At 44.0% G+C, this 26,313-nt stretch overlaps 1 protein-coding gene across 2 annotated transcripts in view; it reads left to right on the top strand.

The window, feature by feature from the left end:
* Nucleotides 1-2,340: 2,340 nt before the first annotated feature.
* PTCHD4 (patched domain containing 4) overlaps nt 2,341-26,313 on the top strand; it is an 87,685-nt gene continuing 63,712 nt past the window's right edge. Inside the window, exon 1 of one of the 2 annotated variants that reach the window (XM_048298838.1) lies at nt 2,341-2,945. In XM_048298838.1, coding sequence (XP_048154795.1) covers nt 2,520-2,945 — 426 coding nt within the window. In that variant the 5' untranslated portion in view covers nt 2,341-2,519. Of the gene's footprint in view, nt 3,120-26,313 lie in introns of both variants that reach the window. The other variant, XM_048298837.1, reaches the window with a different exon arrangement.

Genomic DNA, 26,313 nt, shown 5'->3' with positions numbered 1-26,313 from the left:
GTAAGTGCCAAGGATCCAAAGGCTCCAGGCCCATAGTGCTCAGGTATCTCTGCCACCCCAAGCTTAGACATGGTCACATACTCTGTCAAGGGCTGTTAGAAGCCTGAACGTGTAGAAATTAGGAATCAGGCTCTGGGCTCCCACTGAAGGTCTCACTTCTGTGTGTAAGTACAAAGGTTCGATAAAACCTTTGCATTTAGACTTTATTCACTGGGAGCACTCAACCATTGGCATAAGTACATCATAAAATAGACAAAGAGCTGTAATATGTACCAACGGAGATTAGCATTTCCTGGGGTTATTGAGGAAGGCAGTATCTTATGATGAGCAAATAGATGGCTGACAGGGTTTTTTCTACAGAACTTCCCACCTTAGACCTCTCCTTCATGTTGCCTGTAAGAACTCCAGTCCGCATTTGAAGATCAACAATATCTAGGCCACTAAATAAAAAAAGCCTGATTTTGAAAGCCATTATGTGCTTGCAGCACCCAATCAAATACCTAAAAACTAAGCCAGTTTTACTAAGGCAGTTGTTTCCACACTTCTGAAGGAGTTCAGGCTCCCAATCTGAATCCCTGTCTCTGCGCCCTAATGTAGGCCCTCCAAAGCCGTCACAGATGGGCTCCTTCTCCTCCAGTCCTGTTCATCCACACAGAATCATAGAGTCAGAGGATGATTAAGGTTGGAAAAGACCTCAAAGATCATCAAGTCCAACCATTAGTAGCAGAGGAAGCATGTGTAGAAGGCATGTCAGCATGAAAGGGACTGCTGAATACGCTGTTTCTTCTCCAGAACACTGATAAACACTTCAAGCTGAGTGCAGCCTGCTGTTTGTGTAGTACTGAATCCAACAGCAGCTGATAACTGACATTTTTGGGCTCCCCAGTTTCCATTCACCCTCCTGTTTCTGTAGGGGTTTATTATGGAAGAGCTTTGTTCTCTCAGACTTTGCAGTGTCCTTGGTCCCATACCATAATAAATAATTTCTGCTTGACAAAACTTGCTAAAACATAACAGAAATTTGGTGAAAGAGGAGACACCAAGCAGAGATCTGCATTTTTGGGTTTTGCTTTTTAATTACATTTCTGGGATTTAGAATTAAAAGTATAAAGCCAGCCTGCCTTTCCTCCTGCCTTTCCTGTCAGCTCTGCTGGGGCTGGACCTGCTGTCCCGGGCAGTCCTGGCTTAGGCTCCCAGAGGAGCAGACCTTGCTGTCTGAAGAGTTGGTGGGCAGCTTGCCTGCTGCAAATGCATTTCTCTGCTGCTCTCCTTTGGTCCGAAGGAGCTGCAGAATCTTCCTCCTCTTATGTAATGGTCTGGTGGTGTCTTTGCTTGGAAAATCTCTTTTTCAGCTGGAGGGTGTCAAGAGATGTGTCCTACCTCCCCTGGGTCACTGCTGAGAGAGCAGCTGGCCAAGGGACATGTGCCAGGGTGTGGGGCAGCAGAAAGGAGCAGCTCCTCTCCCCTTCCTGCCCCTGTGTCCAGCATTTCCCAGGGTCACCCTCCTCCTCATAGGAGCACGGGGCACATGGGGAAAGGAGAAATTTGGACTGGGAGTTTTGCCTGGAGCGGTGTGTGCCGTGTGTCGCGTGTCCCCCTACCCCCCGAGAACCACAGCGCGGATGGGGCAGAGCCGAGTGCGGGGAGGATGCGGTGGGACCGGGGAGTGAGAGCGGAGCGCGGCGGGGGGGATGCAGTGGGACAGCGGGATGAGAGCGGAGCTCCACGGGGGGGATGCGGTGGGACAGGGGGATGAGAGAGAAGCGCGGCGAGGAGATGCAGCAGCCGCGGAACGGGGGCATGGAGAGAGGAGTACGGCGTGGGGTTGCTGCAGCCGGGGGACGAGAGTGGAGCGCGGTGCCTGCTGCTGCTGCTGCTGTGGGAAAGCGGATCGCCAAGTCTCCGGGCCGAGCTCTCCCTCCTCCGGCAACCGGCGGGGATGGGGAGGGGGAGCGAGGGAGGGGCACGGAGGGGTCGGGGGACGTTAAAATGCAGCATCATCCTCCGGCCCCGGCGAATTCCGTGCGTGTGTGTGTGCGAAGCGGCGGAGGGGGGAAAGGGGCAGCGCTGCCCGCACCTCCCGGAGCAGCGGGGCCGGGCGCGGGGCTACGCGCGGCGCGGAGCGGAGCGGGCACTGCGGAGCCGGCAGCGCTCCCGGTGCAACGCCCGAGCCTCGCCGGAGAAAGGGGGGCACCGGGCGGGAGGGGAGGGAGGGGAAGGGGAGCGGCGATGCTGCCTGGCTTGGGGGGAGGGAGGAGAGCGGGGGAAAAAAAAAAAAAAGAGAGAAAGAGGGAAAAAAAGGCAAGGACCCCCCCCCCCCCCCCCCCCCCCCCTCCCTCCCCTGCCCGGTCCCTTCCATCTCCGGCACACACACACACACCCGCACGCACACACACACCCCATTGATCAATATTTGGCTGTCTTGCTGCAACTTGCTGCAGTCTTTTAAAGGAGTAGTAGAGAGAGAGGGAGAGAGAAAGGGAAACTGGCAGGAAGGGGTAAGGAGCTACACATGTCACATGTGCTTTCTAAGACGGCCAGGAGCATCTGCAGGCTGGATCTGGTGGAGGATGCTGCGGCAGGTGATACACAGAGGGCTCCAGTCGTTTTTCTACAAGCTGGGCTTATTCGTGAGCAGGCATCCGGTGTTTTTCCTCACTGTGCCCGCAGTCCTGACCATCATCTTCGGCTTCAGCCTGCTCAACCGCTTCCAGCCTGACACTGACCTGGAGAGCCTGGTAGCCCCCAGCCACAGCCTGGCCAAGATCGAGAGGAGCTTAGCCAGCAGCCTTTTCTCCCTCGATCAATCCAAAAGCCAGCTGTATTCGGACTTGCACACCCCGGGGAGGTATGGCAGGGTGATTCTCCTCTCCAAACCCGGAGGCAATATTTTGCATCAGGCTGATGTGATCCTGCAGATCCACCGAGCCGTGCTGGAAATGAAGGTGAACTACAAAGGCTATAATTATACTTTTTCCCATCTGTGTGTGTTGAGAAATCAGGATAAGAAATGCGTGCTGGATGATATTATTTCAGTGCTAGAGGATCTGAGGCAGGCTGCCCTCTCCAATAAGACAACAGCCAGGGTGCAAGTGAGCTATCCCAACACTAAATTAAAGGTATGCTCTTACTGCATGCTTTTGCCAATTAAAGAGGCAGCACTTCATTTCTTGTCCTAAACAGCAAAGAGAAATATATTCATATCTATCTCTCTCTATCGAAATGTGTGTGATCTGGGCTTTCCTCGTGAAGCAGCTGAATCCGGTGCCTTGCTTTTGTTCTGGGCAAGGAGGGAGGGTGGGGGACTGGACGCTGCTGGAGCAGGACAAGAAGGGAGCGGAGAAGAGCCTGAGCAACGGGAGACCTTGCAATGCCTTGAAGGTTCAATACCTGCGGGAAAAGGGACAGGAGGTCGGTGGGGGGTTGAGAGCTGGTTTGCACAATCACCTTTTCCAGCCTCCCTGCTGTGGTGGAATAATTTGTCTTTAATGTGGCCAGAAAAATCTTTCCTCAAAGGCACAGTGAGGTCCTGTGTCTCCCTGCCCCTGCCAGTGCTGTAGGAGCAGCAGGAGGTTTGGGCCAGAAGCAATTTCAGGTGTCCTGCCTTCTTTACGTGCATGCAAAGAAGGTGAAGGGAAGTGGGTTGGTTTTTTTTTTCTCTCAGTGTGAAAATTATTAACTCTGTCACTGATGGATGGGCTGGAGTTTTGGGATGGATCCCACCAGCTAGAGGCTTCCAGCAAAGTTGAAACAAGGTAAAAGGTGAAAGAAGTTTCAGTCCCCCAATTGAAAGAATAAAGAATTTGGCACAAATTATCTCAGGACTATTTCCCTGGCACACAAGCACCCATCTGCTTTCCCTCCCATCTGGAGCAATTCCGCTCACCAGGATTAGCCTGCTGTGAGTAAATAAGGCACAAAGTTTGCAGGTGGCTCATGAAAGAAGTTTCTGTGGATTACCATATATCTGCCTGCTCCCCTGGGCATTGCACCAGAGGCAAGATTTATTTAACAGAGTGTAACAAACTCCCTAGTACACTATTTACTCATGACTCAGGTCATAGGGAAGAGGATATGCTCCTTCTTGTAAACCAGAGATCTCTGGGGTTGCCACTGCCCCTTTTTCAAAGAGTTCCTTGGGCATAAGGGGGGTACTCTTGCAAGTACCAGCGCTAAGATCCCGAAGTTTAATTCGTTTCTTACTATATATTTACGAGAAAAAAAATCCCATGAAGTCATCTCTGTTCTGAAATCTGAAGCAGAGACATAGATTGATTTTATTGCTCTTTTTTCTTCAGTAAAAGTGCCAGGTGGAACAGCTTCGATTTGGTCCCGTGGCTGTAGATGTTACAGTAATTTCTTTGTACAGAGTTGTGGCTGCCTGAGTTGAGTGTGTGGAAATGAAAAGGTGTCCTTGCCACTGCTGGAAAGTCCTGAGTGCAAAGAGTGCTCAGAAAAAGAAGTTACTGTGGATTAAATATCCCTGAACAAGATTTATCTTCTAGTTTGCTGCAAAGGCAATTCCGCTATTGCAGAATTAAACTGTATCCTCTACATTTTGCTTATTTTTAAAATTAAGATTAAGGTAGTTCCGTGGAGAACACTGATAATCTAGACTAACAGTGTTATAAACCAGCTTTATTCAGAAATAGTCACCCTATTCTCTCAATCCAGATTAATTTTCTTCTGTAGGGAAACCCTAACTGAGCTTGTCAAAACTAGGATGCGGTCACTTGCAATGTGTTTTTTTAATTAGAAGATTGCCTACAGCTCCTGTTTTTGTAAAGAGAAAAGCAAAGGAAAAGATAATGTGGTCTGGTTTAGTTACTTATTGGATTTCCAGATAATTCACACTGAGAGAAAGGTTTTCCCATAACACAGAAGTCTAACTCTGACCACTGCCAAACACCAGCCCAGCACCTTCAATCCCCCAAGGAGCTGTTGTGTATCATCTTCTGGGTGAGGGAATAAATGCCCTTAAGTATCTCAGTTTAAAGCTGGACAGAGCAGGCAGCTTTCTGCCTCCTTCCCAGTGAAAGAAGGTAAAGCTGCCGAAGTCTGTGACTGCACTTCAGAGAAAAGCCAGCAATTACAACCCATTTCTGTGGATAGGGAGAGTTCCTGCTTTTATTGAAAAAGAGAAACACACCTTGCACTATTTTCCTTCTTCTTATGTGGTAAGGGCTCTATTATGGAGCTGTGGTCAGTCCTGAACCTGGGCTGGTCTTCAGCAACAGTGTATCTGCAGAGACTCACCTTCTCAGGTCTCTTTGACTCCAGCTGCTGGGATTAAATTACTGTTTTGTATAAATTAGTTCACTAGTTCATCACTGTCATTTCTGTTGTCCCATCTACCAACAGTTAGGAAGTTGTAGGCAACATCTCATGATCTCCTACAATTATGGGTAAAATTTTGATTTAATCCCAGCTCCCACACTGTTTACTGGCCTTCCTCTCTTTGCAGCTCTGAGCAAAGGCTGTAGAAACTCAGGCCTGTATTTCTTGTTTTGAGGTGTCTCGTGTTTAACCAGAAACATCTCGGATGCTGCACCCACTTCGGTAGATAAACTTCTGTATGTTCAGAGAAGGGAAACAACCCCTATGGCTGTATCTGTGGGTTTTTTTATTTCTTTGTACTTGAGTTGTGACACTAAGGAAAAGTTGTGGCTAAACCTCATGGTACTGCAAATAAGAGGGCCAAATCTGCCTGCCCTTATTCAGTGTGGGCCAGTGTTCATCACATTCACTGGTCCATGCCCTTGGGATTCTTCTCAGCTAAACTTTCTTGCACCCTTAAGACCCACCAGGATTTCTAGGTTACCTCATTTTTCCAAAGGTCACGTTTGCTTTGTTAATACTGATAGGTTTTGCTCTGATTTGTTCTTTTGATAATGGCCTCAGACTGAGCAAAATTATTCTAAGAACCATAATGGGATTTACAAACCATGAAGGTGCCCCAGATGTGTTTGGTTTGCAGCTGCCATGGGTCAAGTGTCGAACTGTGCTGGTCTGGGAACCACAATGACAGTGTTGAGCTGTTCCACTCCTGCTCCATCTGGGAGCTGCAAAAACCTCTTCTAATTTTTTATTTCCCTCAACCTTGTGAGTAGCTTTCACTTTGTCTCTCTTCTCATCTCCTGATGGAGGCCAAATAGGTTCAAACATCTCAGGTGAGGCTGGCTGAAGTTCTTGGCAGGTTTCCCATGGGAACTTTGTGGGAAACACTCAAGCAGGTTTCAGCAAACTGCTCTGGATTTGAAGCAGCTGTTACTGGGCTGCAAAATCTGATGAAGGTGCTTGACTTTTCCTGAGGAAATCTGGATGTGAAGGATAATTGTTTAACTGTTACTTGCTATAGTGTTGGAAGAACTTATAGCCCTAAATACTTCTACTTTCACTATCCCTCTGTAAGACAGGAAGTTGGTGTCTCCACTCACCAGAGAAGGAGCAGAGACACAGCACTCACATTCAGAGCAGAGACTGCAGGCTGGTTTCCAATGCCTGAGATGGGTTTAAAGCCCACTCTGGCAACTCAGGGGTCATTGAAGGCTAGTGCAGGTGAACCAGGCTATAGAAAAACACCAGCTCCCGTTGCTTTGGGGACACAGTAGCCTGTTCACTGCAGTCTGCAGCCCAGCCAGAGAGTGACTTGCCCAAGGTCATGCAGATAGACCATGGCAGAGCAGGAAAACAAAGCTGGATGCATGAAGCCTTGATGAAGACTTTTGAGATACTTCCTGGAGAAACACTGCCCATGCTTTCCTCATTTCAGGACATAAAAATGATGTTCCTGTGCTTGGGGTCTGGACTGTGCCCTAACTTGCATAGACTGGGCAAACCTACACTGAGCACTCACCATCAGTCATCAAACTGTTAAATCTCAAGTTTTGGCATATATCAGCATTGTTTCTGTTAGTTGAGACTTGGGAGACAGCATGGGAGCGAGCCCACTCCGGGTTGGTAAATCTACTCCATCCTGCCAATAATGGTGCACAGTGTTCTTAGAAGTGAGCACATAGTGCCCTCAAAATGTGGTCTGAGGTACCATTTATTTGTTGGTATAAACAGAATTATTGATTACATGAGGATTATTTCTCATGTACCATGAAATATGAGGGAAGAGATTGCTTTTTGACCCTGATTTGCCTATAACCTCAGAAAATTTGCTGTCCTGTTCCAGAAACAACCAAAAAAACTGCAAACAAAAATACTGAAAATTATTTATGAACAGAGTCCTTATCTGGAAGGGGAAAAAAAAGCATAAAAACATTATTTCAGGCATTTCATCTTTACTGTTTCTTTATTTCTTTTCATGTTTATTTGCTAGTGTGTCTGAGAAAGATAATAACTGAGAACTTGCCTGTCTGAGATCAAAATAAATATGTCAACTGCTGGTTTAAAGGAACCTTTGTCAGCAGATTGGTTTCTGTAATACTGCCTTCAATTAATTAAGTATCAGTCATTTATGAACACTAGGTGAAATAGCAGCCAATAAAGCAGAAATCTCTATTACCACATTTGTGATAAACTCATCAGCTGGATATTGAATCTGCTCTTGCTTAAGCTGAAGCATTACTTGCATTCACTTAACATCTTGAAACCGCTAATTGCAGTTTTGCTACTGGCCAGATTCTCAACTTTTCTCACATTAACAGCTGCATTTTTAAATGAGTCTTTCTCCATTTACATTTGCAGAGTCTTTCTGACTGCTCTAAGATTAATCCCTCCTTAGATGTCCCTGAGGCACAGGCCATCTCCATGGGACGAGGAAGACATGAAACCAGAGGCCACCTACATCAGCGTAGGCATCTATGCACCAATAATAAAACACCCTGATTATTCCTTCAGTAAAATCAGTTAGAGTGTAATATTGCCCTAACTCCAATGAGCAGATGCTTCCTTAGAGGCAGTGTGGCTCTGCACCCATTTGTGATACCTCCCGTCCCAATCCAAGCATGTGGCTCAGGATCTTGTGCTCTGTGGCTGGAAAAAGCTACCAAGTCAAAGCAAAATAATGAAACATGTGCAGGGAGAAGATCAGAAGAGGGAGGCTGGAGGCTGCAGATAGTTTTCATCTCAGCCTCTCAGATGAAGACAGGATGGGGCAGGCTGAGCTCGGAATAGCTGCTCAGTAGCATGAAAGCAAGTGGAAAATGTTTGAAGGCTAGTAGCATCTTCTGGCTCACAGATTGGGAAACTAATTTGGGGGGAAAAAAGACCCTTTTACTCTTCCAGCTGTGTTTCCGTACTGTCCAGCAGCACTGGGGAGGGCTCCTGACCCTCCTCACTTGGATGGGCTAGTGGAGCTGTGCCTTTGCTGGGAGATGTCTCTGCAGATATCAGTTCTTGAGCATGTGATCAGGCAGCCTGTCTGCTCAGTGTGGGCAAGAAGTTAAGCTTTTCCTTGCATTTTTAGGAGAATTCTCCACTCCTTCCTTTGCTTAGTACATTAGAAAAGGTCTCTTCCTTGGCTTCGATAGACCAAGTGTTAAGATAATTCTGTTTTGTAAAAGCAAGGCCAGACTATGAGTCCTGGCTGCACCAGGGACATGAAACTAGGTTAACCTGTACCATGATAAGCTATTCCAACATAAACAAACAGCAGAAAGGCAGCAGAGACCTATCAAAGCAAGAACGAGTGTTTGGGTGGTCTTTTCACTGCCGTTCTTCTGTTTGGAACTTAACTTTCCTTGTCAGTCTCTGAGGGAAATTCCACCTTCAGCTGACCAGGGGTGCAGACAGAAGGTTCCTTGGGTGTGGGGCTCATTCTTTCCCATCCAGCAGTCGAGAGCAGTGGCCATATAGAAGACTGCAAAGAAAATATTCTCCATTGACCTTTTGGATGACCTTGGTCATCTGCTTCCTGCCTTTCCCTCCCAGCTATTCCACTTTTTAGTTTTGTCAGCACTTACAGGGGGACACGGCCTTTTGTGCAATGCCAGGCCTTGATGTGAATAATAATAAAGAAGCAATTGGAAGGTTGTTTAGGAGGAGAGAAGAGCAAGATGCAATTACAAATCCCTTCTGCTAGTAACAATGGCTCATCCCTGTGGATCTGGGATGGATGTCATCTGCTTGCCAAAGGGAGAAAGTCCAGTAGAACTTTACTTTCTTCCTAAAAAAGATAGTCCTCTGTGGACATAAAAACCCATTTATTTCCTTTATTAAATATTTGGTTAATGCTTGCCAATGTTTCTACACTGACATGGTATCTTCTTATAACAGCCATCTCTGTGTTTTCCCAAAATGTCTTTGTAGCCCCTTACTCTACTGGCTGTGGGAGCTGTTGGAGGGCTCTGAACTTCTCTCTTCAGATTTACAACAAATGGGTATTCTTGGTATCTGTAACAAGAATTAAAACAAATTCAGATACCACCATGCTAGCAAGGCAAGGGAATAAAATGGATTAGAAGATGTGACATATTCGGAGAGGAGAGGAGAGGAGAGGAGAGGAGAGGAGAGGAGAGGAGAGGAGAGGAGAGGAGAGGAGAGGAGAGGAGAGGAGAGGAGAGGAGAGGAGAGGAGAGGAGAGGAGAGGAGAGGAGAGGAGAGGAGAGGAGATTCTCAAATATGTTCCATGGTAAAAGTGAGAGGAACTTTGTAAGCACAAAATTAGATTGATAAATACGGCCAAAAAGAAGTTCTTAAATTATTTAGCATCCTTTATGCATGTGAGGGTATGCATTTATATACATATTCTAGTTGGCAAACAATGAGGTAGATAAGGCTGGGCTAGGCATTTGGAAAATAATAATCTAAGAGCAAAACCCGTATTAAACCTCTTCAGACATTGAGATAAAAGACCTCTATGCACTCTCTGCAGTGGTTTTTACAGAAGTCACAATCAAAATACCTGCTGACTGGTTTTCCAGGAGAAGTGAATTGAGTTGGGGAAACCGTGATCTCGCATTTGTATTGAAGGATTTTAATTTATGCAGGCCCCACATCCACTGCCCCTTCAAACTGCAAACAGTGAGACGTGGCTGGGACTTGAGCAGTAAAACAGCTTTAAATACAAATTAAAGTCTTCAACAATGTAGGAAAGCTGATGCTGTGTGTGATGGAAAGGAGAAGGGAGGACAATGAGAGGCCGAAGGAGCAAGCTATAAAGTCTTTTATACCTCTTTTTCTCACTGTATTTGTTTTGTTCTCTGTTTTCCTACCTACCAAGGTGCAAGGTGCTCATGTGAATAGGCAGGAAAGGAAGTTCTTGGAAGTGAGGCTGTGAAGCATCCTACAAAGGGAGAGAGCAGTGACCGAGCTCCTGAGCATTGCAGAGAGGATCACATGCAGTGGCACATGTCATTGCCCTAGCCCTGGACTCGCTGGGTGAGAATTAGCCTCACTTTTACACTGGTCAGGCCACTTGGGAGCAGGAGCTTAAGGTGAGGTACTGAAGGTCTTTGGTGACACTAGCAAGGGTGAGCTGGTGGCGGCAGGAAGATTTCCAGCTAAAAAGATTTACTGTGGAATCAGCTCAAGGGCAAACTGGCAATCATTTTTTTGGTGGCAGCTCTGGTATGAAATTTTGCTGAAGTCTTTTCTTCTCCGTAGCACCACTCATACATTGGTAGGCAGCTCCTACACAACAGCATTTCTGCATGCCCTGTGATACTCTGTGAGACACCAGACAGCACTCACAGCTGTGAGCTGGCCAGATCAGCTTTTCTCCCCAGTTTCATGCTTTGCCACCAAACACACCTTCCTCCAGTCCACTCTTGCCAGCAAACTGGCATCACGGCCAGTGAACTGCTGGGTGATCATGGGTTGTGAGACTGGCATGTCACTAGCTGGCTAATTTGCAGAAAGTTTTGGTCTGATAAAGGTCTATAGCTAAAAAAACGAGTTGGCACCACATGTGTGTAATGTTTCCTGAGTACATATGATGGCAAATATTTGGTTTGCAGAAAAATTCTTCTTTACAAATTTCACAAGCCCTAAAGCCTGCTTGTCTGTGCTGAGGGCATCTGAGAAGGTAAAGGGCAGTCCTGCCTTTCTGCCCCACACCTTTGAAAGCAACACACACCACTGAGACTCTTAGTGCAGTGCAGTGTAAGCAAGGGTATGAAGGGGGATTAAAGATGTCTCCAGTCTGCCACAGTCATTGCCTTGTGCTAATGGTGGGAGGCCTGAGAGGCCCCATTAAATTCTTCCACAGGGAAGCCCAAACAACAGACATGTAGCCTCTCACAATATGTAAAGATAAAGATCACCTACAGGGCCTGTTCAGGGGGCATCCAAACCTCATGCCCAAGTCTGGCACTGAAACAAGACAGAAAATCTGCCCTCATATAAGACAGGGTCTTGCTTTCCTTACAACTCCTGTAATTGTTTCCCCCAGCATTACATGAGTGTTGTCAGTCTGATGAGCAGGTGTTATTCTTACCACATGCATACTGCAGTTTTGCATGTGTCAACAGCTTCTTAAAGGGTGCTACAATTCAGAGTTGACCATGGAGGGTTTTGCTGCTTCTGTTCTAAATGCTGCATTGCCTGGACTAAAGCATGCATGACCTGGCTGGCCCAAAAATCTTCAGCTGAATCTTTTTCCATCTGAAGTTACAGTACTCTTGAAACCAAAAGCATTTTTGAAACAATGTCCACACTGCCCCTGATTTCATTTTGGAGGATGGAAAGGGATTCCCACAGTTTCATTTTGACATGCCCCTAACAAAATGTTCCAACATTTTTTTGTATTAAAGTTTTTTCTAGGTACTCTTTCAAAATTATTCCAAAAATATTTTTCTCACGTGTTATACCTTAGATTAGAAAATAAAGGAGGAAAAAAACAAAGTCACTTTAAGAGGAAGTGTTTTCCCATGTTCAAACTTTAGGGAAGGAAAATCGCAGCAAAATAAAGTCACCCAACTGGCTGAGGACACAGCCCAGTCCCCCTGCACACAAATTTACCCCCCAGGAGAGTGCTCTGGCTCTTGTTAATGCAGTTTTACACTGGAGACCAAGGCACTGTATTGATGGGACAAGTGATCCTGGCTTCCATTTCCAAGCCAGTTTAGTTTGTGAAAAATTGTGCAGTTCATTAAGAAGAAAGATGTTAGCAGTATTTCATGATGCAATTCCATCTCTTTGTCAGAATCTGTAACTTAAATATAAATCACCTTTTTCCTAAACATTTTCCAGGATGATTTCTTAGTGCAGATTTTAATACATTAACTAAGTACATTAACACAGTGCTGAGTAGATGCAACATGGAAATATTCATGAGCATATTTCCCCTACAATCCACAGTTCAGTTTGTTCATGCTCTTGACTCCTTGAGTAAGGTTTTGTTCACAGTTAAGCATAAAAAATTCCCTGAGAGATTTCACCATGTAGACTTTTGCATCCAGATGACAAACCCACTTCTCTTCAGGAGTGGCTGGAATGTCTGTCAGTAAATATTCTAACAGTGGTGTTTCTTTGTTAACTAACCTTAATTTTCCTGCCCATAACTGATTTCCCAACTGCATGTAGAAAACACTGGTCAGCCAGTTGGTGCACAACAGATTTGTCATTGTAAATTGCATAGAAATTTGGGACACCAGCAGAGAAATGTGAACATTTCTGAAGATTTACAAATGTCTCTCCACTCCTTTCTTTCCCCAGGCTTTGAGATTAGCACAAGCATTAGGTTTTGGGTATATACCCTAAAATAAATTTCACAACCTTGACAAGCTTAAGAGCTCCCCTGATCTCATAAAGCATTTGATGTTTTGATTTGGGGAATTCAATTTTAAAGAAAAGGGTGGCTTTTTTTTTTTTTTTTTTTTTTTTTTTACACTCCTAGAAGAGTAAAGCTTGTATCATTACAACTTTTACCATCTTCTTGCCTCAAATATCAAATATTGGAAGTGGGAGAAAGAGGATGTCCATGAAGGGAAATTTGTCTTATATAAGTGCCAAATGCTGTAATTGCATAAGATCCATGGTCTTTTCATCACAATATTCACCTTAAAAGGCAAGTTAAAACAAGTCATTTGTCACTACTTAACAGATCTGAACAAAGCTCCTTTAGGAACTATTCTGATACTTTTGTTGTGGAGAACTCAATTACATTTTGAAGTAGCAAAAATAACAAATTAAAATAAGGCAGAATGGGATGTGCTTTCATTTCCTTTAGAGCAGCTAGAAAAAGGTAACCAGGATAGGGAATAGCCCAGGATGAAGCTCAAAAAACTCAGATTCACACCTAAACCATTTGAATTGGCTTTTCCCACAGCCTGTTCAATAAGGATACACTGGACCCAAGGGACAACATTTCAGATGTTGTTTGGTAAAGGAGCAGTCTGGGGTGTGGGATGGTGGTTTTGGTGTAGGGCTATGCCTTCAAGAATTTATATTCTGCTGTGATTTCTCCTTTACATTGATTTTTCCTATCATAAAGGAGAGCTGTGGTGCTGCTGGAGAAATCCAAAGAGCTGTTGCAGTTTTATGACCCTCTTCTGTGTAACATCAAGAGGTCAAAGACATAAATGTTTTATAAGGTCAGTCTAACCCATTCCCTGGCCTGTGCAGGATTATGAGGAAACCCTAATAGGGAAATTAATTCAGATTGGCTTGGGTGGGAAATCAGTCATGTGGGTTGGAAACTGGCTGAAAGATTGTAAATGAGGAATCATGATAAATGATAATGTAACAAGTTTACGGAAGGTATCTTGCAGGGTATCTGGAGAATTTGTGTTAGGTCTGGTCTCATCTAACATCTCTATTAATTATCGGGAAACGGAATTGAATTGCACAGGAGTGAAGTTCACAGATAATATTAAGCAAGGAGGACATGTCAGCAGCAGCTGAGTCACAGAATTTACACAGACAGATCCAGAGCAGTTAGAAAGCTGAGCAGAAAATAATATCATTTTCTGAAGAGCTTTGTTTGCATTCTGGTGTCCAAAGGGCAAAGTAGGGTCCTCTCTTGGAACTGATTCCTGTTAGCTGAGTTCTGCAGATCTCAAAGTGAAGGTGCAGCACTGAAATGACATGACCAAGGTCAAACACAAAGTTGATTGAAGTTGGAGTTTTGCAGCCCCCAGAGAAAAGGCACTTTTACTTCTGATTCTGATACTGCTTTGCAAGTACAGACACTTCAGTACTCGATGTTCTCCTTCCTCCTTCACCTTCTTGCAGATCAAGCTCAGCAGGATACACACAGTTCCCTGTATAGGGCTTGAACAGTGCTTTGGAGGCTGCAGAGGATGTGTTAAATTATCAGGGAAGCCTTGACGGAATGTTTCTTTTCTTTGGTCCTTTTGTTCTCTTTCTAGAATGAAACAAGTCCTCTTCTGGAGTTTTGTGCTGACTGTGGATTTTTGATGGGTGATTTGATTTGGATTTGGATGATTTCTAAAAGTCCTTTTGCCATGTTGTGCACTGTTTGATTGGTCCCCAGCACTTCAAATTTGAAAATCCTCATACCCCTAATGTCAGAAATTGGCTCTCTTTTGTCCCTCTTGAATTTTGTCATTTCTTAATTGTATTCTGGTTGTGCCAGGGAAGAATTAGCAGATAGTCCTAAAACTTAGTTGAACAGGATAGTTATGAAATATTCAGCTGGATCATTCCTACTGTTTCTTGTCCAACTTCAGCATGGTTGCAGACCAAGTGTCTAGGAAATGGCTGGTGATGTTTTTGAAAAGAATTGTGGAGTCAGGCCGTTTCTTCTCCTCTTTTTGTCCACAACATCAGGACCTTTGCTGCAGTGGATGGGACCTGGTCTTGTTTTCAAAATCAGGCTGTGACCCTGCCACTGAGGGTCCGTGATGGAGCAGTCTGTGGGTGCTCATGTAGAGGGTCATGATAGGAACACATCTGTTTCCTCTGATTTGAGCCCTTTTCTATTCAGCATCTAATCTAAAGTGGGCCCAGTGTGCATAAGAGGATAGAAGGGTGAACCTCCAGGAGTAATTCATTTTAGTTTTTCTAAACATTTGAATTAGGACAGGATAAACTCACCATTCAAAAACATCATGGACCAGATAAATAATATTCATATTATCCATTAACCTTTCAGATGGTTAAAATTAGGTGAGCTGAATGCCACTATATGTTTATTTCAAATCACCCAAAAAAGAAAGTTCCATGAAATGTCTGCAAGCATGAGGATATGCTAAATCTAGAGATCTTTAGAGAAAAGGCTCATGTCAGGTGAAGCACTTCCAAAAATCCTAGGGAATAATCTGTGTTTGCACTGACATGAGAAAAACCTCCCGGAATAACCATGGTGAAAATCTAGGGTCCTTCTCAAGTCCACTGCAACTTTTTCTCACTCTAAGTCTCTGACAGGACTTTGAAAATCTCTTTTTGGAAATTATTATTAGACAGTTTCAAAAGAACTAAAATACATTAATCTGAATAAGGAATTAGCTCCCACTGAAGGAACTGGAATTAAATGCCATCCTCTTCCAAAACAGATTGCCAGATATTGGCAGTTTATTGCAGCAGGGAGACAGAGACTTTGCAGAGTACTCAGAAGACAAATGCTGGAATTCTATCATCTGGAAGTGCTTTACCATCTGATTACTCTTTGGCTTACTCTATCAGAATTTTTTCCCTAAATATTTGCTTGAAATCCAAAGGTGGCTAGATACCACAAGGTCCCACCATCTGCAGCATTTTTGTTTTAAAATTAAAAGTCCAATCCTTCCTGTTCTGCCAGAACCAAAACCTTTCCAAACAGACTATACTAATATAAAATTGAAAAATCACTTTGCACAGCAGGTGATTTTGAAAAGCCTTTTTTGTTTTTTAACATCTATTGCATTAAAGTAATTGTAAAATGTATATTTGGGAAGAAAAGCTTTAATGCATTGCAGAGAAACATCTGAAACAAGTTGAAAAGATGGTTGTTAATACTATTATTATTTACAGAGTATATTCTGCATTTCTCCAGAAGTGCTTATACACAGTAATTAAATATTCATCTTACTTTGTATCTTGAGCTCATTCTTAACAGCAGCACTACATTAACATATACATCTAGGAACACATATAGCCTAACTTCAAGCGTTTTATGAAGGTGCCTAAACTAGGCTTTGGGGTATCACAGGATTTATGAGGGCTAAAATCCCTAAGAATGAGGTTCAATCCATTTAAGATCAAAGTTGGCCTCCATGGGTGCCCTGTTCTCTTTTCCTGGAGCAGGCAGTGCAGTAGTCCTGACATTTTCACAGTAGTCCTGACATTTCCAAGCTGACGCTTTGGTTAGGCAGCCTGACTCAGGACCTCAGAGCCTAAATTTTGACTTCTCATGTTTTGAGCTTTGTTCTGGCTGAAGAGGCACATCCAAATCAGAAACTCTCCTTGAAGATAATAGGGATTGTGTACCCAGAGTGAGGACAAATACTCAGCTGTGAAATACAGCCACCTTGAGGATGGAGCTGTTCAGGTGTGGCACAGCTGATATCTCCACCAGACTGGGGGGTCTGAGCAGAGATGTTAAAGAAACCTTCTGCCAGATGGCAGCAAGGAGGGGATGAGGGGATTAAATACTTGGTTTTTCTTTTTTTTTTTCCCCTCCTGTTCAGTTTGTATAAACCTGGATTTTACCACATAAGCAGCTGCTCACAAGCTTGGCAGGCAGGAGATGCAAGCTTAGGACAAAGAGGGAAGGGACCTCTCCTTTGGCAGCATCACCAGTTCACACTGTGAAATACAGCAAATAAAGAAAGTCCAGCACCAGAATGGGAAGATTTGTGGAGGATGGGCAGCTTCTCCAGCTATGTGTTTCCACAGCACCTTGCACACTGCGGTCCTGAGCCCTGCCAGAACCTCACTGGGGACCAGCGATTGTGGTCTGAACCGAGACCTCAGCATCTGCTGGACTTCATTTGTGTCCTCCCAGTCCTCCACAGCACAGAGGCTGCATCGAGATAATTTTCCAGGCATGCAGAGCTTGTTCAGTGGCAGCCCCTGCAATCTCTAGGTGAAGGGTTTGGGATGGTGCAAAATTTCCTGGTTGTCTCATGCTGTTGTTTAACACTTGTTTATCTTTGCAATGTGCCCTGTGCTGACCTTGCAAAGATACCCTCTTGCCCTGCAAGACACCCTCTCCCACAGAGTATGACTGAGGAAACACAGAAATCCAGCCCTGACAGTGTCAGTGAACTTGCAGTGTAAGAGCTCTGCAGTGAGGAGAGGCAATGGGAAGCCCAAAGAGGAGAATCATAGAATCATCTATGTTGGAAAGATCACTGAGTCCAACAATTAACCCAGTGCTGGCAAGCCCAGCACTAAACCATGTCCCCAAACACCGCATCTGCATGTGTTTGAACAATTCCAGATGATGCCATGGGCTTTACTGTGGAATAAGTGGAATAAGAATTAAAGACCTGTCAGAGGATCGCACATGACAACGTCTTCATCACTATGGGCTACTAAGAACACAGGATTTTACCATAAAGGGCACACATTACAAGGTGATCTTGAGACAGAATTTACAAATATAAAACTACCTGCTGATGTTCATGCGTGGGTGTCAAAAATCTCTTTGAATGTACTGAATTCAAAAGTACCCTGGGCGGGAGTCAGCAGAACCCCAGCTTTAGTTAGATTTTAATGCATAAACACAGGCCTACTTAAATGCCTCCTTCTCACTTCCCCTTCCTAGATTCTTGTCCAGCACCATGAAAAAAAAGAAAAAAGAATAAAAAAGGAAAATGTCTGAAACTAGCCATTTTTTTGGCTCTCTCCATCTAACAAATGGCCAAACTCATTAAAAACCAGTGTGTGCTGGAGAGAAGGGAGGGATGCTTCACGGCAGAGAAATTGCTTCACAATGCCAAATTTCAGAATAATAAAAAAGAGGGGAAACTGATTAATTATCTCTTAGAAAAGAAGAATTTTCAACTATGAGTGTTAAGTGTCCTCAACTGTATCTGCTTTGTGCAGTGCCTTGTCATATCTTACTGAGCATTGTGAGAGTAGAAGTCCCTGCTAGGACTTGGATAAGAGCACAGCAGCATCTTGTATTCAAAGTCTGGGTTTAGCTAATCCAGTTTAGCTGTAAATTAACCTCAGAACCACTCTAGTCCCAAAATCTTGCCACATCACACTTGGCTCTGTCTGATTCTCAGTTACTTCTTTTCTTCCTGCCTTTGATAGAACATTTTTGCAGTGTTTCAGTTCTTTGGCTGCTGGTCCCTGGAGAAAATAGGATGAGCAGAGACAGATAAAATTAAAGAGATATTTACCAACATAGAACATAATTTTAAAAGAAAAAAACCCACCCTTTTCTGTGTCATTATTGAAACTTCAGATTGTAAGAGCTTAAATGATTCCTGTGGATCTGCTTTACTGCTCACTTTTTAGTCTCTGCGGTTTGTTTTTTTAATATTTCCTTTAAATGAAGTAATAAAACCAGGCAAATCCAATCCCTTTTGCTTTCTGGTAGGTTTTCTTCCTATGTCTTCTGTGTATTGGACTTCAAGTGGTGTAGGGAAAGCAATTAGAAGAGGCACACAGTGGGGTGCTCACAAAGCAAGAGAACCGACAAATATATCAATGAAAACCTGTGTCCTCTCTTTAGAATCTCCTGGTAGGGATAGTCATTGGATCCCATTCTCACTCACCCAAAGCTCTTCAGCTTGGGCTTATGGAGTATGTGATGAAATTTTGCAAGGCAGTTTTATGTCTTCTGCTTTTCTGATACAAAAAGCAGACAAGAAAGAAGGTTTTCTATACTTTTGGTGCATTCTGCTGTCTTTTTAAATTTAGTAATTAGAATCTTGTTTAACCTATATCTCCATGGATCTCAAGAAATCTTAAGATTAAATATTCTCAAGAGATAGAAGGAATGTTGGTCAAATGTTGTCCTGTTTACTCAATTTGGAGAAAGTCAGGACCCTCTTGAGATAACAAAACTGTCTTGGATTTCACTGGGGTACAAGATAGCTTTAATTCATTAATTTGCATACTTTTTGTTGCTAATATAATTTAAATCACTGCATTTAGGAGAAGGATTATTCTATTTAAAAAACTGAACAGTTCCATTCCTTCTTCTTCCAAGCAGCTCATTTCATTTCTTTTTTGTTGAAGATCTGGGAAATCAACAATATTCTGAAAGTCCCAAAGGCATCTTACATCTGTGTTATGGAAGACACTGTCTTGGTGCATCGTGGTTTAGAAATTGACAGGGACTGAAAATTTGGCTGGGTGGACCACTGGTCTGACTGAAAAAGCATTTCTTATATTTTTAATGCTCTTTGCAATTTTCTTCCTTTCCTTTGAACATTTTTAATATTGTGCTTGAGCTGTGGAGGAAATCAGAATTAATATGGAGCATTCATTGATTAAAAGTATTCATGGTATAGATTCACAGAGACTGCCAAATATGAGAGATGGTAAATGCATTCTTCAAACACATTCCTGCATATATCAGTGAGAGTGTTTAACTGTATATATCCAAATATTGGTGTTTTGTGCAATTCCCTTGAGGCATTGCTGTCAGTGATTCATTCCTGTGTTTCTCCTTGGCACAAACAAAATCTTTTGGGATGAACAGTAGCTGTGAACAAGACCACAGAGACAAGCACCTTTTCCTTTTTTTAATTGTACCTGAGCATTTTTCATGGCTTAGCAACTGGCAGAGACTTAGATGTTGTCCCAGGTTGGATAGGTTCTGTTCCAGTTGAAAACAAGATGGTTGCGTTTTAATGCCTGACCTGGTAGATTTACACACCCAGGGTAACCTACGACTTCAGAGGTCCTGCTGACATGGATCTCCTGTGGCAGGTGAACTTGTGTCACCTACAACAAACTTTGCTGAGCCACCCACCTTCCTTCTGAGAGAGCCACCCTAGCATCCCCAGGTTGCTGGGCATCCAAAGCAAGCTGTGCCCTTCACCCCTGCAACCATCTCATGTGGCTGGGGTGCAGACATCAGCTCACCTCCCCGAACTGTCTATGCCAAAGCTGTTTCACTGCGGGGCCTGTGTCCTGCTCCTGATGGAAGGCAGAGAGACAAGCTGTGCCACAAAATGATCTCCCAGTGCTTCAGTTCCCTTTGTGTTTTCTGTGGCTGCCACTGTCTCCCAGCACCCTTCCCACCGAGGGAGGTGAGTGATCACAGCCCACGTGGGTATTGCTCATCAGCTTCAAGGACATCACTGTGTCCTTGGGTGCACGGGTGCTGTTCAGGACAGCTGGGGACAAAGCTCTGGCGGGCAGTTAATCTGTTCCTCTTTTCCAAGAGGAACTGGGACGGGATCTGAGATGGACCAAATGGGAATCTGACCTTGTGAGTGAAGGGGTCAGTTGAACAACGAAGAGCTGGAAGATAGAACAAAGAATGAAGGAGGGTTGGAAAGGATGTAAATGTGAAATACAGTCTAGGAAGGAAGTGGAGTAGAGCTGGTCTCGGAGGGAGAGGGCTTATCTCATATTTTCATCCCAGAGGGATGTGCAAGAGAAGGAAGAAGGTGAAGTTAGAGACTTTTCTCCTTCCCTCTGTCCTTCCCTTGCCTTGACAGAGATGTCCCTTGAGGGCGGTGAAACACCGCAACAACTTGTCCAAAGAAATGGTGGATGCCCCATCCCTGGAAATACTCATGTCCAGGTTGGACATGGCTGAGCAACCTGATCTAGTCGAAGATGTTCCTGCTCATTGCAGGTGGTTGGACCAGGTGACCTTCAAAGGTGCTTTCCAACCCTGACCACACTATGATTCTCAGAAAACCTGAGGGGGTGATACTGAAGGAACAAAGTGAGGAGAGCCACTCAGAAACAGCCTGTCCACTGCCAGAAGCTCATCCAAAGAGAAGCTCTCTAACAGCAGTCACACTTTGCTATTGCACCCTTATGAATTCTTCCATAATTTGATTTAGTCCTAGGGACATTTCTCTTATTCTCTGTTATTAATACTACAATATATAAGTCTCTTGGAGCACTTCTCACCTGTTCTTGTCTCTTTTATCAAAAATAGAAACCCAAAGCTGTTGAGGATAGGAGCACAGGCCCAGAGTCATCAGAAAGAGGTGCCAAATGGTTATGGTTCCCTATTGGATACTCTATGTAATCTCTTTCACATAAAAATCACACTAGTGGTCCATGGTTTCCCTGGGAAGGGGATGAATGTCTGTGGGTTTGTTAACCTGCAGGACATGTCTGTGAAGGGGCCAGCTTGAGTCAAGAATGACAAGGCAGATCAGGCAGTTTTCAGCATGATAAAATCTGGGGTCTAGTCTTAAGTAATCTCGTGCCTCTGCCTTAAATGGTGAGAGACAGGCAACTGCAGAGAACAAATCTGCTTCTGACCTGTACCTCAGGATGGAGCAGATCATCCTTTGGATGTGCCTGACTCTTCTCAGTGACTATAAACCAAATTTGCTTGACCAGCTGGTGAGCTGAGCCTCATCATTGCTGGGTAGCTGGAAATAACTGAATTCTTCTTTATTGCAGCAGAGAGTTAGACAATTACTTCTTGGATAACTTCTCATGGCCACTTTCATACATTTCATTTTTGCTGTATGAACAGACCCCTTGGCCATCACTGTGTCCCTGTTCCCAGCCATCCAAGGTGCAGCTCTACCTCAAATGTGCTGCCCTCAGTGTTCACCTGCTCTGGACACTCCCTCCATCCTTCATCCATACAGAACAGCTGCACAGCGCAGGGGCAGGAAAACTGCTACATAAAAATTTATGGGAAAATGCTGACATGAATCAGCATTACGTGCTTTGTGCTGGAAAGGAATGCTGCAAGAATTTTTGGTAATTGGTGGCTGTTTAACAGGGATCAACTGCTACAAGATCTCCGTGCATAATTGTACCAGGGTCAGGGACAGAAAAATCAGTTTGATTGAGGAGGAAAAACCTCCCTCTAAAGTTTTGCAGTGAGGCTGAGGGGAACATGAGCAGCCCAATATGTTAAACTTTAAAGGAAAGGGGATTTAAATTTTTTTTTTTTTTTTTTTTACCTTGAAAACAGTCAGCTGGCTGAAAAGCAACTTGCTTCATCCTAACCTCTGTGGTTTTTGCTTAATATTTACTGTGACCTACAATAGAGTAGGAATGTCCTTATCAGAGGGAGAAACAACTGCACTGATTTCACTAGGATGTTTACCACACAATGTATTTCAACAGACATTCCTGGTTGCCCTCTGTTGATCACTTTAAGCTTTTAAGATAAAATAGCATGCAACCAGGATGGCATGCTTTATCCTAACATTTCTGTAGTATAGCTTGATAATGAACCACCACTCCAGCTGATGAGAGGTAGCAGTTAAAGAAAAGCAGAAATAGAGGTAAATTTGCTGGCAAATGTCCTGTAGCTGTACTTGAATGAGTGATCAAGCAGTAGGGAACAAGGGGTCCTTTCCTCCTTGCCAGGGATCTGAAATGAGTTTTAAAAACCTCACCAGCCCAACCTCTGCTGAGAGGGGCACTAAGAAGGCAGAAGCCACGTCCTCTCAAAAATACCTCAAATCCTCCCTTTTTCCTATGAGAAGGAACCCAGTGGAGGCTGATGCCATTAAAAGCAGAGATGAATGAGAGTATAATTTATGTTGGAAAAGACCTCTAAGATCACTGAGTCCAGCCACTGACTTACCACTGCCAGCCCACCACTAAACCACGTCCCTCAGTGCCAATCCCCACAGCTGGCTCTCCCTTTGCTGCAGTGACTACAGTCCTGATTTCTTTCTAACTTAATGCGATCTTGGACAAAGAAAATACCCCAGCAGATGATAAGGCCCTGCCCTGGGCTGGTGCTGCAGTGACCACACAGAACCCCCAGGTGGGAGCTGGGCCTGCAGCAGCTGCACTGAAAATATTAAGGAAACCCAAAGAAAGGTCACAGGTAATTTTAGTAGTGAGGGAGTATTTCTAGTGTCCCTCTGGGCTGCATGCTGAGAGGATCTGTGCCTACTACTATTATCACTAGCAAAAGATATTTAGCTCAGTAGGAGCAGCTGGTTTTCTCTAACCTGAGAAGCCCTCAGCTCCAGAGCAAGTCAAACTTCCCATGCCACTTACATATCTTCTCAGGAAATTAAGGGTCCAAGCATCCTTTACAGATAAGTTTCCAGCCTGAACCATGGTAGGGGTTTATTCTGTATCCATCCATTCACACTTAGTGAATTTTACTGCTGAAAATACAAGGAGTTTGGATTTTCAACCACATGCAAGGTCAGGTCTGCATAAACACAGGTGGCAAATTCCATCATGCTGGGGGAAAAGGAGTGTGAACCTTTTCATGCCTGTCATCTTAGTTCTTATTCTCCTCCCTTTCAGAATCTAAATATATCAAATGGCTTTGGGGCATCTAGAAAAGGAGAAGGGAGAACACAAAAAACAATTTAATAGTGTCCATTGAAGCATAGAATTTTGCTTGGCCCTTGTTCTAGATGAAATATAACATGCTCCAGCAAGTGATTTATTTTTCATTGCATCTTTAAAGATGGTCAGATCTGGAGAGAATTACTTGCCATCAGAATCTGGGAGAAAAGACACTGTTAAGTTTTCATCAGACATTTAAAAAAAACTCAAAAAGGAAAAAGAAAGACACATAGACACAGACTGGGAATCTGAAACAAGATTCCAACCATGCAAGTGACCTTGCTAAAGATAGTTAGCATCTTCTGTTGTAGAATCTCTGGAGATACATGGGTATAAAATCATGTACAACCAATAACTGTTATTATTACTTTTTTTTTGGGGGGGGGGCAGGTGTTTTTCTGCATATAGGATCAGAGAGTAGCAGCAGATGTAGGTAAAAGGTGTAAGGAGTCAGTAGTCTGAAACATTAAACTATTGTGATGAATTAAAAAGAGCAGCATGTAAGCATATACCAGGAAGGACGTGGTAGTTATCAGCAGAAAGCACCTTTTTTCATGAAGGACTCTGTGGAATCTTGTTCAAAACCTGCCTGGATCTTCAGACAACATTTATACAAGTCATTGTGGCCACATTTTGTTTCCCAAACCTTAGGCTTAGTTCAGGAGTTTAGCCATTCATGACTCGTTCTTTAATTAAATTTGTCCTGGAGGACAACAGAGAACTTGGGGCAGTGAATAACTCCCCTGAAGCTCCCATGAGACTCCAAGTAGGTAGGTCCCTGGCTTGGACTCTGGGAGATGCTGAAAGTCATGTTGGCAGCACTGGGTCTCGATTTTTTCACACATCAGTTGCCATCCATAAAATGGGATAAATGAAAGACTGTTTTTCCCCATATTTCTTCTGTTTTCCTTGCTAAGGTTGTAACAACTGCAGAGATGCTGCGGCTGCCCCAGCCCTGGGCATGGTCAAGGACAGGTTGGACAGGGTCTGTAGCAATCTGGACTAGTGGAAGGTGTTCCTTCCCATGGCAGGGGGCTTGGAATGAGATGAACTTTAAGGACCATTCCAATCCAAGCCATTCTATGATTCTCCAAGAGCTGTATTAGAGAAGACCCCCATTTTCCCAATATCTGTGGTGCCAGGTTCATGTTTGCACACTGTAACAGCAGCAAAGGCAAAACCCTTGCTTAGATAGGAAACAATCTGCCTCCAGAAGGAAGGGAATGGACAAAGTGTCCTCACAGCAAGCGCCTGCAATTTCCTCGATTCCATCTGAAAGCTTACTCTCTATTTTGCTGACATATGAGCTGGGTGCCCTATTGTACATCAGTGTAAAAAATAGCTGTTATCTGCTGTTTCATGGGAGATACGGCAGAACATGATTTATTTGTGCCTGCTCTGCTGCCTCCTTTGAAACGTTGCCGTTGCTCGCTGCACCTTTCGCAGGGGAAGGCAGATGGTCATCACAAAGTTTCCCATAACCTTGCCATGCCTGCTGCATAGTGAATCAATGAAACCTGAATTACAGCGCTTTGCCTGGGCTGGGAGCTGTGCTGCTAAAGCATCCTGCAGTGTCTGCAAGCCTCTGAACGTCAGCACTGTCCAGACACTGAGGAAATGTGAAATTTCTCTCCAAAATTTCAAAGCGGTGCCAAGTGGGGATTTTTAGCTGCAAAGTTGCATCCGATGTAAGCCAGGACTGCATTGCTCAAGCCTTAATTGCCAGCTTGGAAATGAATTTTTTGTGAGTGCGTGAGTGTTAGGTATGACCTCTCCTTAGAAAGAGTAGAAATAAAAAATCCAAACAGGATTCGAGCATGAAATTCTGGGGACAAGGATTTTTTGGAGTCTGAACAGCAGCAGCTGCCCCTCTGTGATAGCTGTCTCTGCTTATGTGACATTTGCAATGAGGCTCCAGGTGATTTGGGAAGCTGGCACTACACTGCGGTCCACCTTTCATGTCAGCTCGTGCCAGGATACCCTTGCCAGAAGCCACTGTTTTGGTGGGAAATAACAACTGGGAATAGGGAAAAAAATGAACTTCTGAAAAGCACTTTGTCATGTTCCCTGGGCTGTGGCAGGCAAATGCTGGGAACAGTGTGAGCTCCTGCCATTAAAGTAGGCATAGGCAGAAATTTCTCAGCGGGAGGATTACCTCCTTTACATACCTGATTGAAGGCAAGGTGAGTACATAAAATATTTTCAACACTGTCTCCCAATTTCTGATATTTACAATATCAGTCAACATGCTGGAAGATATCTATGTTTCATAAAGCCTCATTTCACTGATTTTTCCTTAGGATGGGATCATTACTACTATCTAGCAATTTCAGATAATGACCTGCATGCAGCACAGGTGCTTCTAGAAATGGTTAATGCTGGATGTAATAGATGTTTAAATGTCTCCCCCAAAAGGTTCTGGCCTTTTGCAGATGACTGCTTCCATGTGTGCATGTGGAGAGCAGAGCCTCTCCCAAATTCAAGCTGTCAGCTCGTTCCAGTAGTGCGCCTAGGCAAAGAATGTTATCTAATGTGAACTCACTGCTGCAAGGTGGTTTAGACATCAACTGCCTTGATCATTTTGTGTTTTTATTGAATACAAGAGGAAATAAATCTGAACATTTATAATCCAATTTATATGGGGGAGAAAGCAAAATGTTATTTGGTGTGCAATAGACACTTAATCCCTGGATTTAGACTTTTTGATCAAGGAGATTACTTGTGCTGGGACAATTTTATTCACTGAGTCTTCTTCCTCAGTTTGCAACTGGATTTGATCTTCTAAACCCACACAAGCTTCCCCTGTCTTGGAAGGGGCACATACAGTTATCCCACAGCCAGTGGCTTCAGAGCAAGGACCTTTCTTACAGGACCTTTCTTATTAAATCCATCTTACAACAGCAGAAAACAACCCCAAACGAATATTTCAATGGGGTCAGATAACTTTACAGAAAAAGGCCTGGTCTTGTTAACAGACAGAGGCTGATCCTGAGTGGGCCTGATGTGTCCTTTACTGATTGTCATGGAGTTTTATATGTCCTAGCATTT

This window comes from Corvus hawaiiensis, chromosome 3 (assembly GCF_020740725.1).
Source record: "Corvus hawaiiensis isolate bCorHaw1 chromosome 3, bCorHaw1.pri.cur, whole genome shotgun sequence".
NCBI lineage: Eukaryota > Metazoa > Chordata > Aves > Passeriformes > Corvidae > Corvus > Corvus hawaiiensis.
Note: the sequence above shows the minus strand (reverse complement) of the source record. Positions and strands in the feature narration are given on the sequence as shown.